Source organism: Anguilla rostrata, chromosome 8, assembly GCF_018555375.3.
Source record: "Anguilla rostrata isolate EN2019 chromosome 8, ASM1855537v3, whole genome shotgun sequence".
In the NCBI taxonomy this organism is placed as follows: Eukaryota; Metazoa; Chordata; class Actinopteri; order Anguilliformes; family Anguillidae; genus Anguilla; species Anguilla rostrata.
Genome location: NC_057940.1, coordinates 33,030,394 through 33,048,362, shown reverse-complemented (window position 1 = coordinate 33,048,362; position 17,969 = coordinate 33,030,394). Strand labels below are relative to the sequence as shown.

The window sequence follows — 17,969 nt, the reverse complement described above, 5'->3', positions numbered from 1 at the left end:
TCCAAGAAGTAGTCCTTTTTCTCTGGGGTGAAGCTGCTCGCTGTAGATAAACGTGTCTCCCGTCTCTGGCTGGTGAGGAGAGAGTGGTTTAAGGCAACAGTGGCTTGGCATGCTCCCTTTTCTCTCCTAAAGTAAATGATTTCCTGAAATCACACCTGGGAAAAACAAAGTCCTGTTCACTGCAACTTCTGGATTCTGCACTATAAATCTCCCGAGCACGTTTTAGTTCAGTTTGAGCTTGTGCTTTTTAGCTTAAATCTGCTGTCATTGATTTATCTGTGTGTTATATGGATTCATCCCAGTTGGCTATATGCCTTGTGACCATAATGATACGTTTCATGATGGTGAGCTGGTCTAGATTGTCTGTATCTTTTTTTTAATATGATACATTACATTAAACTGTTTCAGGGCAAATACTCAGATTTAGGTTACACGCATGTACAGGGCTGCAGAATTACCACTCAGTTTAATAGGGTTTGAAGCCCTGCTGGGGACATACCTCCTCTAAAGAATCTCTCCTCAATCTTGTGTCCTGTCCTCCCTCTCCCTCCCTCCCTGAATTTTCGTGAGCCCCTCTTCAGCCCCTCCTTCCCCTGCTCACTCTCTCTCTCTCTCTCTCTCTCCCTCCCCCTCTCTCTTTCTCTCTCTCCCCTCTACCCCTTCTTCATCCATCCATCTTCCCTGCTCCACCCCTCATCTGTACCCTCTCTCACCTTTACTCTTTCTCTTGCTTTCTACCTCTTCTCTCTTCTCTGAAGACATTAAGATTTTGGTCTGATATGATTCCAGTTTTATGAAGGGCGGTCATCTGCATGGTCTCCTAAACTCCTGAAATAGTGTGTGGAGATTAGGCATGGTCATCATGCTTGTGGAGGAGGGTCCCTCTGAAGCAGAGAACTCATAAAAGTTATGGAACTCCAGAGAGGGCTGCGCTATCTACTGCTTGGCATGACCGTGAGTATGTGGCACCAAGCCCAGCTATTGGTCCAATACTACTATCAGGTTGGCATTATGGACAAGTGTTCATTTGTCCCGAATGAACTCGTGCAAGTGCACGGTAGCTTGTTTTGATGCCATCATAAATTCAGTTACGCTTGAAGAAAAGTGTGCAGGGTGTTGTCTCTGTAGTGACTGTATATAACTATAACTTGCACTGAGAATATTTGCACCTGATATAGTTATGACCTTTCCATTTCTGTACTTAATCCTAATGCAAATATACCGGAGCTTGTCACACGCATGATGTTACTGGCTGAGTTACTTTAAGACTTTGCTTGCTGTTTAAATGATTAACCTGGTCTTCCAGAGGATTTTGTCTAGTCTTTTCAGACAGACCACAAGCTCTTCCCCATCATCAAGTTGAAGTTGGCCAGGCAAGCTTGTGGTGGACCGGTGACTCAATAGTGATTTATGACCAGGTGTACAGTGCAACCAAATCCCTTGGATCTGAACTTGTGTAGGCCGTTAACCTCTGCACACCTTGTAGCTTAATGGCAAATCACAAAACAGGCCTGCTGGAATAGACATTACTGCGAAATCGCTGTTGCTAATGATAATGGTAATTCTGTGGTATCACTGGAGGGTCAGCACATCCCTTGGGGGTAGCAGGAATAGCATTTAGTTAGCAATAGGAAATGTATATCAAATCAATGGCCCGCACAAGGCAGATTTATAAATCTTTGGTATGTCTGACTAAACATTTTTCCCGAGCGTGTTTTTTTCTCTCTCCGCTCCCTAAGTGCCTTACTGTACTGTACGTTTTGCAAACATCTGTGGATTTCTGTTCTTTTTGGACAGAGGACATAAGCGCCGTCTTATCACGGTACTTGTAATGCATGCAGGGTACATCTGGTTGTAATGAATGTGTCTGTTTTCACACTGAAATGTGCCATATGGAAGCTGTAGAGTGCTTGCTTTCTGCATTGTCTCCTTAATAATAACAGGAAATGTTTGAAATAACTTTGTGTTCAGATTATCTTGCATTAAGACCCATCCTGGAAAGAAAAAAGAAATCCTTCAGCCCATCGTATAATTTTTTTGATTTGGATAGTGATCTCTAAGAGGTTTTGCACAAAATGGCCTGCACCTAATAATTATAGATCAGTGTTTATTTTATATAATTATCACATAATTTAAATTAATGAGCCCTTATATGGTGAGTCTGAGCTAAAAGTTTCCACCTTGTAACCTAAGCATATTGTTGCACGGTTGTGTGCACTGAACTATAATTATACCGCAAATGCCTTTACAGCAGTGCGGTTTAGTGTTTGAGAAATCGCTCTGTTCATATGGCTACAGGTTCAAATCCCTAATACAGTACTGCTGTTGTTCTGCCTCTGAGCACCTTTGAAGGGCTTAACCTTGCTTTAGTACCTATCCCCGCGGTTTAAATGAATGGCATATAAAAATGCTAGCTATGCGACTTCCCCTGGATAAGACCGTCTGCTGAAGAAATAATGTAATTATGGCATTACGGTTATTTTTGGTGTGCGATTCTGGGTTGGGTACCCTTGGCGTAATCCCGCTCTCTGCCGTCTCCTCCTGCCATCTCCGTCTCCGCTTCGGCATGTGAGGAATGCCGTGTGTGACCACACGTTACCGCAGACCGAGGAGCAAAATATCAAGGTGCAAATAGCTGGAATTTCTTAGCCTAATACCCTTGATCTCTCTCTCTCTTTTTTTTTTTTTTTAAAGAGCGTTTGACAATAATCCCGCGGGGTTTAGGATCGCGTCCCCTCCGTCTCCTTGGTGCTTTGCGAGTTCTTTTGTAGATTTTTTTCAGACGCCCGAAGTGACAGGAAAGAAATTACCCGTCCCGCTCGGCCAATTTCCTCGTCGCCAGCAGCTGACTGAAATCCACACACGGCTTATGTCATGCCTTAGCGAACGCTTCCCTCCCGGGCCGCATTCCGGAGACCAGGATCCATCAATACTTCGCATTTAATGCTGGCGTTATGAATGCTAATGGTAGGTAGGTATGCTCAAAATAGCTGTCCACAATATCACAATTCATAAGTAAAAAAAACAAATAAATAAAATCTTAATTATCTTATGAAATTGGTGCGTAAACCAGGCAGCTACGTTTGATGTGGCTGATTTGACGTGTTTAAAAGTGGTTTACGGTCTGTTGGGTAACTATGGGGAATCATGGCTTCATATTTTCCATTTGTGTGTTAATAGTGAACAGCTCAGGCTGCCTCCTGGGGATTTTTCAAATTAAGAGCACAATTCATTTCTAATGTGTTCAACTTGTGTAATTATTATTTAGCTGATTTTTTTTACTTTTTGTGTCAACACCAGTGGCAAAATTAAAGAGGCTTTATCTTCTTAGTCAAGACATTGTACTTATTTGATTAAATTTCACACCTTTCTGCAGATGATAGTTTCAACCCCTGCCAGGGTTCCCCTCTCGTGAACCATTTGTGTCATCGCACTATTGTAAATTCTTCAGCGCACAATATCAGATTACTGTTTTATGAAGGAACACACGCCAGACTGGCCTGCAGCTGCCTGGCTGGGAAACAAAGGCAGGCAAAGTACAGGCTTTATCATCTGCTGCTCTTTCTACGAACCGCATCTCCACTGAGTGAGTGAGTGAGTGAGTGAGTGAGTGAGTGAGTGAGTGAGTGAGTGAGTGAGTGAGTGAGTGAGTGAGTGAGTGAGTGAGTGAGTGAGTGAGTGAGTGAGTGAGTGAGTGAGTGAGTGAGTGAGTGAGTGAGTGAGTGAGTGAGTGAGTGAGTGAGTGAGTGAGTGGTGTTTTAACATGTGAATGTGTGTGTGACTGAATTTGTGTGAGAGTGGATGTGATTGTGAGTGGGTGTGTGACTGAGAGTTAGTGTGAGCGCAGATGTGATTAGGTGTGGGTGTGTGAATGAGAGTTAGTGTGAGGGCCAATGTGATTGGTTGTGGGTGTGACTGAGAGTTGGTGTGAGAGCGGATGTGATTGGGTGTCGATGTGTGACAGTGAGTTAGTTTGAGAGCGGATGTGATTGGGTGTGGGTGTGTTAAGGAGAGTTAGTGTGAGAGTGGATGTGATTGGATGTGGGTGTGTGACTGAGAGTTTATCAGCATAAATGAGACTTCATATTTCTTAATAATATGAAAACTTAAATTATGTTAATCTGCAAACAACATTAGCTATCAATCTGATGATTGGAAATTAATAATTGTTACTCAGCACTATGTTATTACAGAAAATAGGCTAATCAAATGAGAAAATTGAGAAAGCTTAACTATTTATTTAGGTAGCTCGCTAATATCGGTTTGGTTAAGTTCAGCTACCTGGCTGACTTTACTTGCCACCTACTGATACATCCAGGATGTGAATTGATTGTTAATCATCCTTAACTTAATGAGCTCAATTAATATCAATAAGATGATCTAATGGTTATTTTATTTGATCTAAAGGTGTGGATATTCCAGTGGTGTGTGTGCCCTGCGAACGATTGCCGACCTGTCTAGGGTGTGTTCCTGCCTCTCACCCAATGCACGCTGGGATAGGCTCCAGCACCCCCTGTGACCCTGACCAGGAATTACATAATGGATGGATTGTGTGGTACAATGGACTATGAATTTGGTAAAAGGTCCATTATCCAATACTACTGTCTCAGAGAGCGTTACACTGGCTTGCCTGAGAATAAAATGTCTCATCGATAGTGACCTGTCTGCCGCCCTCATGATAGAGTGCATACTCAAGTTTCATTTGCGTTTGAAAGTGTGGAGAATGCAACAGGAAGCCCTTGGCAAAGCAGTTCATAGTTCTGTGTGCCAGTTATAGCGCCTGAGCAAAGCTGGCATAGCCTACTGTGATGTGTGAGGGTCGGGTGTATCTGGAGCAGTGGCAGCCCTGATTCCTGGAGCTGCGATGGGCAGCTGTGGTTCGGGCTAACGGTGCGTGAGTCTGAGTGTGTCCATGTGTTTTTGTGATCCATCCAGCAGGTCATGTGGAATATGAATATGGAGTTGTGCTGTGAGTGTTGTGGGAAAAGTCGGTGACAGTCGATGGTTTCAAATGTCCATGCAGGCACCAGAAGGCAAAGAAAGCTCTCCGGCACCGCATTGAGAGCACAGGTGCTGGAGGTGGAAAACCAGCACTGCACAAGGCCTCTCGAGATGGCTTTGAGATTTGTGTGCGAGTAACCTAACCTCACAACCGTCGCAGAAACGCAGGAACATGAGATATTTTCAGCCACCCCCTCCATTAATGTCACCCTTAACCGAATTCCATTTTTGCAGTGGTCCGCAGAGGTGGAGATTATGAACGATTCTGCCCTGCTGTTGGGCCCTTATGGGCTGTCATGTATTAGTGAGTTATGTCAGGATCACTTTAGGGGGCTGTTTCTTGAGCCATTATTCCAAGCTGAAATAATGCTTTAAGAAACATAATTATTCAAAGGTCAAATAATGGGTCAGCCGGCTAACTTTTGTTGATACTGTGGACTAACTCTGCCTTTCCCATTTTGGGAAACAAAGCTTATTTCCATGGCAATGTACCCAGTGTTTTAAGCCAACTCTGCAGTGTGCTAACTCCAAGTTTTCCTGGCTGTGGGTTTAAATTGAGGTTGACGCAGCCAGTTAAATCAGATAATCTCCATTCCGACAAACTGACACGACTTTGGTAGAATCATCAGGGCTGGAAGATTTAGAAACGTATAAAATCAGAATTAAAGTGGAATGCGCGAGTAGATCTAAAAAATAAAATAAATGTACATACATTATTTTAATTGCGTTATTATGAGATATAGTCATTTAGCAGATGATTTACCAACTTACAAAAGTGCATTTCACATAACAAGTAAACTTCACAAAAGCTAGAGATATGTAAACTTACAAACAGTGCCAACAGCAAGGTATATGCATTAAGACATGAGATAAAGAGATAAAGGTGAGAAAATGTTTGATTTTAAAAAAAGAAACATTGATGTGTACTCTGATAAGGCTGTGAATACATCTTTGTGGTTGTTTGGGAGAGGTTATTACACTACCTGGGGAAGAGACCCAGTTAATATGTGTGTGCCTGCTTTCAACCCCCTTTGAAGAAAAAATCCAATAAACATGCAGTGTGAAGTAGTTGATAAATCATTGTATTGTATTTCAGATTTCTATTTCTTTGACATCTTAGTCATTTTCTTGTTTGTATTTTTTGCTTTCATTTATATTATTACATTCAAGTTCAAGCTAAAATCAGAGAAAAGTACTTGATGTCAAAGGTGTTCTTTCAAATAAATGATCTGAAAGACACTGAGGTCTATAGGGTTCCACAGTGGTTGAAACTATAATTTTCATTTTCTTTGGTGTATGGTGGCATCTAGTGGTAAAATGTTAGACTGCAGTATATTCATTTTTGGCTGGACCGCAACAGTGGATGTCTGCGACTGAGTGATGAAGTTGCACCATTGGTCGGCCGAGTTATGAAATTACACCATTGGTCGGCTGGATGAAGTGTGTTAGGTCCAGCCATATACTAGGTTTTGACCTGGTCTTGTTTAAAGGGATGTGTATGTGGAGTACTAGATACTGTGCCAACTGAAAACATGGTATTTTTCCATTTTGAAGCTTGATAGGCATATTTCACAAATATAATGGATAGATAATTATGTGGCTTTTAAATTTTCTGTGTTCATTAACTCTTTAGACGCATACTTTTCAGTTTAATAGAGTCTCAGCCCTCTGTCCATGTTGTAAGTGAACTTTTAAAAGGAGTATCGGTCACTCAGGGCTGATTCCATGACACCTCCTCTTTATATGCAAAAGTGTGATCGCTGATCTCCACTGCTCTTCTGCCGAAAAACGACATCACCACAGGAGTGCCTTCATACCATTTTATGAAAACAGATGCTCTTCATGCACCGGTATTATTCCTAACAGAGGATGGCAATTAATTGGCCTTCTTAGTTCTAATATAGTTCTAATTTGTAATTTGCCCAAAACTTGTTTTCTCTTGTTTGTGTTTTTTTACTTTTGCTACACAAGTTAAACCTTACGGCATCTCAGTCACAGCTGTCCTGGTTTGTTTCACAGCCCAGAATCCCTTTGAGGAATGCAGGGGGTTATGTGCGGGCTTTGGGATTCTCACACAGAGCAGCTCTCAGGATATGAAATGCCAGGATACAGGTCTTGCAAAATAACTAAAAATGAAAAAACTGTAAAACTGAACTGCTGATTGTAGCTTAGCAACTGAACAAAGACCAATAAACAAAGTCCCAAACTTTGATTCTTTGAAGTGCCAGTGGTTTTTTAATTTTTTTTTTTTTCTTCTTCAGAAAAACTACATTAAAGCAAGTGGCTCTGGGGTAAAAATAGTGTTTGTCCTGAAGAAGGTAGCACTTGAAAATAATTAGAAAGTTAATCACAAAAGAACTCAGGCCAGCTGTACAATAGTACCAGAGTTACCATCAGTTTGAAGCACAGAGACAATTAAAGCCTAATATGATGACTTCAGATTCTGCCACTAATTAGCATGGCACCTTTTCACTGATACCCTGCTCTTATGAACATTAATGATGTGACATGGAAAAAACAGCTCCTACCTCCAATATTCTGGGGTGCTTTCTGCCATTTGTGTGTATGCTGTAATTTGTGTGTGTGTGTGTGTGTGTGTATGTGTGTCTTTGTGTGTTTGGGGGAGGGGGGTGATATGGGTAATCTGTACTGGGTGATGTGTACAGGGTGCATATGTAGGATGATCTACAGGTTAATATATATTGGCTGACGTATCCCAGATGATGTATGTAGGGAGATGTGGGTGATGTATGTAGGGTGGTGTAGTCAGGGTGATGTATGTAGGGAGGTGTAGTCAGGGTGATGTATGTAGGGTGGTGTATTCAGGGTGATGTATGTGGGGAGATGTGGGTGATGTATGTAGGGTGGTGTAGTCAGGGTGATGTATGTAGGGTGGTGTAGTCATGGTGATGTATGTAGGGAGGTGTAGTCAGGGTGATGTATGTAGGGAGGTGTATTCAGGGTGATGTATTTAGGGAGTGTAGTCAGGGTGATGTGTGTAGGGTGGTGTAGTCATGGTGAGGTATGTAGGGTGGTGTATTCAGGGTGATGTATGTAGGGTGGTGTAGTCAGGGTGAGGTATGTAGGGTGGTGTATTCAGGGTGATGTATGTAGGGTGGTGTAGTCAGGGTGATGTATGTGGAGATGGTGGGTATGGGGTATGTAGGGTGGTGTAGTCAGGGTGATGTATGTAGGGTGGTGTATCAGGGTGATGTATGTAGGGGGTGTAGTCAGGGTGATGTATGTAGGGTGGTGTAGTCAGGTGATGTATGTAGGGTGGTGTAGTCATGGTGAGGTATGTAGGGTGGTGTATTCAGGGTGATGTATGTAGGGTGGTGTAGTCAGGGTGATGTATGTAGGGTGGTGTAGTCATGGTGATGTATGTAGGGAGGTGTAGTCAGGGTGATGTATGTAGGGAGGTGTATTCAGGGTGATGTATGTAGGGTGGTGTATTCAGGGTGATGTATGTAGGGTGATGTATGTAGGGTGGTGTAGTCAGGGTGATGTATGTAGGGTGGTGTAGTCAGGGTGATGTATGTAGGGTGGTGTATTCAGGGTGATGTATGTAGGGTGGTGTAGTCAGGGTGATGTATGTAGGGTGGTGTATTCAGGGTGATGTATGTAGGGTGGTGTATTCAGGGTGATGTATGTAGGGTGGTGTAGTCAGGGTGATGTATGTAGGGAGGTATAGTCAGGGTGATGTATGTAGGGAGGTGTAGTCAGGGTGATGTATGTAGGGTGGTGTAGTCAGGGTGATATATGTAGGGTGGTGTAGTCATGGTGATGTATGTAGGGAGATGATGTAGTGGTGTGGCCCCAGGCTTTGGGTCTCTCTCCGCAGCGGGAGGATTGCGTTTCACTGTCTCCAGTCAGACAGGAGCCTGGTGATAAGAGTCTTCTCCACATCGCTCCTGCAGTCCTGGCACACAAGCTGATTCATGACTTTAATAACAGAGGGGTATATATTGCCGATATTTTATGGCTGCTTATTCATTCTATATTTAGCCGTTTTATTTATGGAACAAAAATAGGCAGGCTGCATTTTGAACACGCATTAACGCACTCTTGTTTTTCGGAAGTCAATTTATTCATTAGGTCACCTTTCCATTTTAATATGAAGGTCATTTAAACCTTTTTCTTATGACCAAAGGGCTGTGGTGTTTAGAATCCTTTATTTTCTTTATGTTCTTGTCTTTTGTGGCAGATCACAGTCTGAGAATAATATCCTCATACCTTGGCACCCCACTTTCTTCAAAATAAATACTCTAGAACCTGCTGCAGCGTCCACAGACAGGTTTAGATTACCATGCATCTACGTGCAAAGTATGGTGAGACCAAGGAGGGGGAAAAAAATGATTTAACAAACTGTAGCCATATTTTGGAATATTACTGCGGCTTGCTTTTCACTGTTTAAGTGGTGCTACATCCCCAAAGGCCTGTAGGCGCGTTCCAGGGGTACAGTATGTTAGTGAGCACAGGCTTTGTATTTATTTCTGTTTTTTGTTTCTGCCCGGCAGAGGACGACGTGGACCTGGAGGCCCTGGTGAACGACATGAACTCCTCCTTCGAGAGCCTGTACTCCTCATGCGGCGTGGCAGCGGAGTCCGCCCCCCTGCTCCAGAACGGACAGCTTCACCGGGCGCACGGCTCCGCCCACCGGCCGGGCCCCGCCCCGCTGCAGCCCACGTCCCCCAAACAGAAGGTCCGCCGGTCCCAGCCCATGCACATTCTCGCCGTCAGGTACGGACCCCGTCCTCACTGCTGTAGCCGGGTGATGCTCTTACCGCTCTCGTCTCTGTTAGAGATTGCTTGCAATGTTACTGATTATTCTTACCACTGTCATGAGAAATCAATCTAAGAACAGGTCGAACAGCAACAGATTTTGAATTAGGAAACTTTCACATTGTTCCCCAGTTGTTGCCCCCCCCCGCCTCGGGGGATAACGAGACGCATCGCCCCGTTTTCCCGCCGGTTCCGTCTGGGTTCACGCCAAGGTTACTCCTCAGCGCCGACCGGCCGATAACACCGGGACTCAGCGCCTTATTAAACTTTCAGAGTTCGGAAGAAAGCTGAGCGCCTCTTCGGAGTCGATGGCAGTCCGCGGGCGAGCATTACTTTATAACGGACAGCAAACTTCACCCTCTTAAAAAATTTTTTTTTGATCGAACAAGTCATCGGAAAACACTCCCGGAGTTTAAGCGAGCTCCTTTCGCATCTCTGTGCTTCACACCACTTTGATGGATATTGCTGCTAATCAAAAGACCTCCCTTCCGTAGCGCACTGCTGCAGAGCTGAAGGTGTTCTAACGAGCGGGTATGCATTTTTTAACAGCAGTTCGGTGATGTCATCTGATAAAGTGGTCGCGAACCCACGCGTTGCGCCTGACTTTAAAATATTCTTGTTTATCTGCTATTCTTTTTCAGTTCTTTAAGAACTGTCACCGTGCGGTCGGTTTTCAGCGGGTTCTTTTTCTACCTTGTCGCATGCTGCGTTCAATACATAATAAACCCCTTCAGCGATTCCTTTCATCATTTTACCGGGCGAAAGAATGCTTTCCTTCGCTGCTGCAGTTTTGGCATGTGAAACTAAAACTGAAATTGAAATTAATGTGAAAGTTTTTTTTTGTGGGAAAATTCTTGTTTGTGTTTGAAAACAAACCCCAGGGACAAAGTTGGTTGGACACACCGGCTTCACGCAAGGGCCTGGAGTAACTCAACATTTGTTCTTAACTACACCCTGCATTCAGTCACACTTGTCTTTAACTTTGGCCTGGATTCGGGATTCAGCCCTCCTGTTGTTTTCAGGGTCAAAATGACCCTGAAATCTTGAGTTTAACAGCAGTGAAAAGTGAAACCCTTAAAATTGTATTTTTTTTTCAACATGAAATTTGATGGCTTTTCCTTGTGTGATTCTACCATTAGAAGAAATGAAACATTGCCCTTTTTTATATTTTTATGAAAGCGATACACCATCAGGGTGCAAAGATCTTATGCCTCTTTTTTTAAACCATGCAGTTTTGAAATCAGAAGACATAATCAAAGTTAAGTGCTGCACAATTATAACACCAAAATAATCAATTATGACTTGTGTTTTGCAGTAAAGGGGACTGTTGTACACCAAAGAAAAGCAGTCTCTGGACTGTGAAGTCAGGAAGCAGTTATTCACAGATGTATTTATGAGTAACAGGTTGTTCCTACCGGTAAAATAGGTATTTAGGGTTTAAAATTCAATTAAGAGGCTTTATCACTGGGGGTCTGGTGACGGTGGGTTATTTTTGACCCTTTGGACATGGGGTGCATGCAAAATACAAAGATAACACATGGGTTAACTTTGATTTCAAGTAGTTTGCCAGGGTAAGTCTGGTGATGATGCGGAAACAAACGCTTATATTTACTTGTGAGTTCATGTGAAGAACAAATGACGGTTGAATCCAAGCCAGAGTAAATGGAGCTCATAAATCTATGAAAACTTTCTCAGTTTCCCTGGATTAAACAGTTCCCAGAAGCACACAACCTCGTGAGGTCCTCAGTAACTCTCTCCTTGAAGCTGTGAAGTCTGTTTGTGTCCCCTAACCGCCCTGCGTCCCCCACAGGAGACTTCAGGAAGAGGAGCTGCGGACGTCTTCGCTCCCCGCCATCCCCAACCCGTTCCCCGAGCTCTGCAGCCCGGCCGGCTCGCCCGTCCTCAGCCCGGGATCCTTACCTCAGTGTCAGCCCTCCGGCACATACGTAAGAGCCGCCCCCGCCCCGCCCCCGCCCCCGCCCCGCCGTGCGCTGAGGGAGGCCGCGGAACAGCCGCTTAAACAAACGCTGCTACCGCTACAGCTTTCTGAAAGGCCTGTCCGCCCTGTTCCCTGATGCTTAGGGTTGTGTGCGGACGCTACGTCCCTCTGTTGTGGCTCTTAATCGGGTTCAGAAGTCTCCCCGGGGTCACAGGGTGCTTGTGTATTGCCCTCTCTGTGGGTTTTATTCACTTTCTTGGCCGCGCCACATTACTGTGGCCTTTTAATTGCGTAATTTCACACGCAATTGTGATGTAAGCGTCATCTAGCTACACAGGCACAATTAGGTTTTGATTTTTCAGATTAGTGCAGATTAGCGAGGCGTGCCTGGGTGATGCTCTCATAGTGTAATCTTAGCGCTCGCTCCTTCGGTTAGAGCCAGAGGGCATTTTCCTGCGTGCGATTCACGCGAAACTGAGGGGGAGAGACCTGGCCCACACGCTCAGCCGTTTGTGCTCGTAGGCCGCACAGGCGGCTCCACCTGTAAAGTGTGGCACCCATCCAAGTCCAGGCACGCCTGGTGCCTCTCCTCTCCACTGAGGATTTCTCTCTCTCTTTCTCTCTCTCCCCTCCCCCTCTCCCTCTCTTTCCTTCACTCTCTCCCTCTCCTTCCCTCTTTCTCCATTTCTGTTCCTCCCCTCTCTCCCTCTCCTTCCTCTTCTCTCCTTTCCTCTTTCTCTCTCTCCCTCTCCCTCTATTCTCTCTTCCTCTCTCTCTTCTCTTTCTCTCTCTCCTTCTCTCTCTCTCTCGCTCTCCCTCTCTATCTCTCTCTCTGTCTCTTTACTTCTCTCTCTCTCCCCCTCTCTCTCTTTCTCTCTCTCTCTCTCTCCCTGGGTGGTATGGTGGTGAAATCACTGCGTAATTAGAAGCTTGATGGATCAGCCTCTCCTTGTGTTTAGAAGCCTGACATAATGAGTGCGATTAGCGTGAGGTAATCCTGCAGACACTGCGGAGGGGTCATCCCCAGCAGCTCGCAGCCAGCTGGAAGGGCCCACATCAGCTTTTGTGATTTGTATGTTTGCATAACTGGTTTTCGGAGAACCAAATTATTAGCTTTTTTTTTTTTTTTTTAATTCCCATGAGGAGAGTGGGAGTTGATCCGCTCCAGCAGCGATGTGTAGCAGCATTGTATGGAAAGCCAAAAGGGCCAGAATTTGCCCAAGCATTCTTCAGCTTCTCAATTCAGAATGAATTTACCACCAGGTGTAAATGAATGCTACGTACTGTAGGAGCGTGTTCTCCATTTGTTCATGCCAGGCGGTGACAGAACGGCATCTATGAACTGTAGCTGACAAATATAGTATTTAGAATCGAGAGACCGGGAAAGCCTGGCGAATCATGACCCTTTTGGCTTTCCATAGCAGTGGCCACAGTTGAAAGCGGCTGAAGTTTAGGCTCCATTGAGCGTGTGTGTTTTGCATGGTCAGCGCCCGTTTTTTTCCACATTCATTAATTAGTCGGCTCAAGGTAAATTGTGAAGTCCGTTGTGGTTGTGTTATTGAAACACAACAGGGTTTATGGCTTTCTGTTTGCTCATCATTCTTTTTAAATGGGAATTTTTTTTTTTACATTAATCAACAGAGGAAATCAGGTCAGCCAAAAGCAGGACTCAAAAACAATGATGAGAATGCGCATTTGGTCCATAACAGGAAATGGATACAGCCATTCATTCTGCAATTTTGAAGAAAAACAGGACAGAATAGTTGGCCTGTGAGAAATGAGTCATGAAAAAGAGGTGGGGGGGAAACAAAGTATGTGGTTATTGTGGCCACCTTATCTTAGCTTCACCACAGATCTACAGTATCTTCAAAGAAACAAAAGCGCCATATAGCCCATTAAAGCAAATGTCCGCCAGTCATGTTGGCAGTGCCATTTTTACAGGAAATGCTCTCACTATCAGCGATATACAGGCAGGGTTTGCCTCGAGTTTCACCCAACTGCTGCGGTACACAGCCTTCACTCTCTGAAGCCTCATTCTTGCACTATTTGCATAGTGACCGTGTACAATGCCAGCGTAGTGCGTGGGTCATGCAGGTTGTTTGTTAAGAGGGAGATTAGATGACCCACGCACAGACAGACATGCAAAGCGCGTGAGGCGACGGGCAGGAAAAGACGAGGTGAGTCCAGACAGCGTACAGGACTCTGTGGCGCCGCGATGCCGTCGCACGAAGGGCTTGTTTAGAGTCGCGCGGCGGAGACCTGTCCGCTTTCACACGGCCGTTTCCTTGAGAAGAGGATCTGGAGCGGACGGCCCCTCCCTGCCTCCGCGCGCTTGTTTCCGCTCCCGCGTCCCCCCTGCGTCCCCCCCCCCCGCCGTCTCGCCGGGGTCCGGCTTTCCTTCCAGCGCCACCTAAAAAAGGAGGCGAGCGCTTCCCTTTCACACGCGCTCCGCTGCGGTCCAGCGGCCCCCCGTCCCCGCCCTTCCTTCCTTGGGAAGATCCCATCCGTTCTTTTTTCCATCCCACAGCAGCCTCCTCAGCGCCTCCGAGCCGTTTCCACGCGACTTCCCGAAGCCCCTTTCCCGCCCCCAAGGTTAGACGCCCACGTCCTGGAAGGAACTCTTATTTTCCACCGCTTTAGTCTGCCGCACACGCGTCTGAGCCTGGCGCTCTTGATGAGCTTTCGTTTCTCCGTCATGCCGAAAAGAGTGGTTTCTTACGGCAGGTGATTTGGCCCCTTGTGGTTTGGCTCATCTGAATGCGCTTTAAATGGACTTTGATGTGGCACATTAGCGTGTCTGAACTGGCACTGTGTGACTCATGTGTCGGCACCGTGACCCGTGTGGTTTCGTCCTGAAAGTACCATGACGGCGCATGCTGACACACTGTCACATGTATCTTAATTTGACTAGTGACTCACTCCCTTTTTAACCTGTGGCCTATCAGCAGATTATTTGAGTGCGCTATAGTTAGCCTCCCTGGAAATTGACACAGAGTCACGCAAGGTCGAAGCAGAACTGCGTAATCAGTCTCTTGGGTTGCTAAGTCAAGTGGTGACACTGGTGAATACTATGGGAAAACTAGTATTTTCTTAATTGGGTCCACTTGGAGTTGTTTCACTCCTTACTGTGAGGGGCTGTTGGTTATTCTAAAATGAGATCTTAAGTAATCGGATGTGAAACTTGTTTCGATATTTAACAGAATGTTTGGAAGGACCTGGATTTGATTTGTCACGGCAGAACCCCTCTTGGTTTCATTTGTGTACATCAGGCTGTGTAATCGTGTTTGGGCCCATAGAACCTCAGTCCACTGGCACATGGTCATGTTAGTTAATTGGTGCCATTGTAAGTACAGTGGCCTGTGTGTCTGCTCTGCTGTGTTCCTAAAGGGTTAAGATTTCCACTGGCTCATGTTTGCTTACGTCTCATACCTGGTTTTTGGTTCTTAAGAAAGTGACATCAGAACAGCCTTTCTCTGTCACCAGATCGAGCCCCGGGCGCTGGTTGGTGACAGGTTAATTATCCTGCTGAATATCTGGATGCACGACTGATACTGAAAACCAAGCCCTCATTAAGTGTACTTCTGAAAGTTCTGAAAGTCATTATAGTATTCCCTCCATAACTATGAAAGGAAGGTCATGACATTGTTATTGTATGATAGCCAGTGTGTTCGATGAAGCTAAACTGACAGCCCTCGGCAACTCTCCTGCCAAGTTCGCAAAGCCAAAAATTTAGAACTGTTTTTTTTTCCCCCTGAAAAACACAACGGTGCTGGCAGGGAAAGAGCCGGTGGCCATCGGAAGGCTCTCTGCTGAAGCGCTGTTCTGGGCTGAGTGGGAGGGTGACCGCTGCAATGTGGCTCTCAGTCTCCGGGGTGCAGAGCCTTGATGAAGCCCAGATTTACAGGATCCGCAGCGTGTTTGCTAACAAATCGCTCATCGGTTTAGCGTCGCAGCTGCATATCAACTTATTAAATGTAATCGCTGCCCCCCCCCCCCCCCCTGCCAAGTTCACTGAAAGAAGAAGTGTGGCTCGCGTTAAGGCGCGAGCTCTTTCCTAACGCCAAATGGCTCGCAATGACAGTGAGCTGGCACTGTTTATTATGCTTTTATTTTGCGGGGTCCGCTCTTGTCTGTGGAAGAGAAGCCGATTCATAATTCGCATTGCGAGCGGGGAAGGACTGAACTGCACCGCAGCAGTGAAGCACGTTTACCTGTGTCACGCGAGCCTTAGCCATTCCCTTCAGAAACCGTTCGCAGCTTTCGCTAAACATCTACATAGAGTGGCTGTTAGTTTGCATCGCAGCTAAAACAGAGCACTTTTATTGTATGCGATTGCTGCTTTGTGTGAACTTATGGGGGGATGAAACTGTTTTTGAACACGGAGGGGGCTTAGCCGGACAGACAGACGCCACAACGGAGTTAACGCTTCTTTCCGAGGACGCTGTGCGCACGCACGCCACGCGCCCTGTTCAGTCAGACTTTGCCTGAATTTGGTTTTTGGTTTTGGGCGGTGCAGAGACCTGTCTGAGCGGCGGGGGCGGGTCCCAGCGCGGTTTCGCGAGCGTGCGGTGGAGCTGGCACCGCTCTCACGCACACCGCGCGGGCCTCAGCCTCGCTCTTACATCATGTAGCAGTTCTGCAGGGCTTTTGGGCTTTTTATTTTCTACCTTAAACCCTCTTGGGGGCAGCTTACTGCCACTTTCTGTTCTGATGTATTTTTTTTTTGGTTTGACATTTTTAAATTATGTATGTGTCTGTGTTTTTTAATTATGATCGTTTTTTGTAAGACACTGTCATAACCCAACAAATTGCTTGCTGTGGCGGGAGCTCCATTCTTTATTAAAACGGGCTTGGGTGTTATGAAAAAAAGGGAAAATGTTTTGTATGGAAATTTCCTTTTGCCTACAGCGCAATGTGAACTGTGGATGACTGAACCCCTGGTACCTTGGTTATTATTAAATCTCCCTCACAATTTGACAAAACTTGTACCGCATATATATTTTAGTTGTCACATCAATCATCCATCTTGGAGTGCTTCTCCAGGAGTTTTTTTTTTTTGCTGCAGTTGAAAGGCTTTCTTTCTTTCTCCATGGGTGTGGATGAAAAGATAATCTTGGTGTGGTGTGATTGCCATTCGTAGCCTTTGATACATCGTCATTGTCCTCGTTCTTTTATTAACTGGGTGCTGCAGCGGTTTTTTCACTGGGCGAGTCTCGCTGTTTGGAGATCTTGCCTGGCAGAAGTTTTCCTAAAATATGTCTCCCAATTGCTTTTGAAATGAATGTGTGGTTACAGCGGCACTCAGCAGGAGAAACGCCGGCGCCTCCGCTGGCATACTGTTCGTTCACACGCATGTGTGTGTGTTACGTGCGCGCTGTGCGTCCACACGTGTGTGTGTATGTGTGCGCTGTGTGCGTGTATGTGTGCGCTGTGCGTCCACACGTGTGTGTGTACGTGTGCGCTGTGCGTCCACACACGCTCGGGCGTGCCGGATGTGTTGCGCCAGGAGTCCGCAACACCTTGTGTTGTCCGCTGTGCGCCAACGTGTGGTGGGTATGTGGGCTGCGCGGTCCGCCCCTCTGCCGAGTACGGGGCTGGATCCACACTCTTGGGCATGTGTCTGGCACGTTCTCCTCCCCGGAGTGCGGGTAGGTGCGCTTTTGTGCCACAGGCGTGTAGTGTCGCCCCTGCGTCCCATCTGTTTCCAGTGGGGCCTGCAGACGTCCCCCTGTTCTGTGGCTGTTCCTGTGGCTGTGCAGGTTGTGGAACGCGCTGGCGTGGCACAAGCGTGTACTGTGCCCTGTGTGACTGTCTGCCCACCTGGTGGGAAGGTGCCTTGCTCCCCTGTGGTGTCAAGCATTGCTCCTGGCCACACGCGCAGTGTGTTGACGGTGGCTGTGCATATCACTATCTCCGCAGCTGCAATTGTTTTCCTATAGCGCAGATGACACACGCTATTCATCATCCTCACGTCATCTTCATACCTGCTGCTGCGCAGGGACGCATGGCGGCTGGCGGGTCAGGGGGAGGGCATCGCCGCAGCCCGCCTCCTCTGCACGAGAACCCGGGGCTGAGATTTACAGCCCCCCCCCCCCCCCCCTCTCTGGGCACTCGGTTTCTCAGGCACCCGTTTCCCTCCTCACCGGAGAGGGGAGCAGGCAGAGGGCGCTTTTCAGTGGCGCACAGGCGTTAGGTTCCCGCCCCCTCGCCCCCTACCCCCCTCCCCTCGGTTTCCATGGGAGGACCC

At 46.3% G+C, this 17,969-nt stretch overlaps 1 protein-coding gene across 4 annotated transcripts in view; it reads left to right on the top strand.

Annotated features, from left to right (window-relative positions):
- The window catches only part of LOC135261459 (growth factor receptor-bound protein 10-like), a 73,817-nt gene that overhangs the window by 29,604 nt on the left and 26,244 nt on the right, over positions 1-17,969 (top strand). For all 4 annotated transcript variants that reach the window (XM_064347773.1, XM_064347776.1, XM_064347775.1 and 1 more), the window contains 2 exons: positions 9,519-9,741; positions 11,594-11,729. In XM_064347773.1, coding sequence (XP_064203843.1) covers positions 9,519-9,741; positions 11,594-11,729 — 359 coding nt within the window. The remainder of the gene's footprint in view (positions 1-9,518; positions 9,742-11,593; positions 11,730-17,969) is intronic.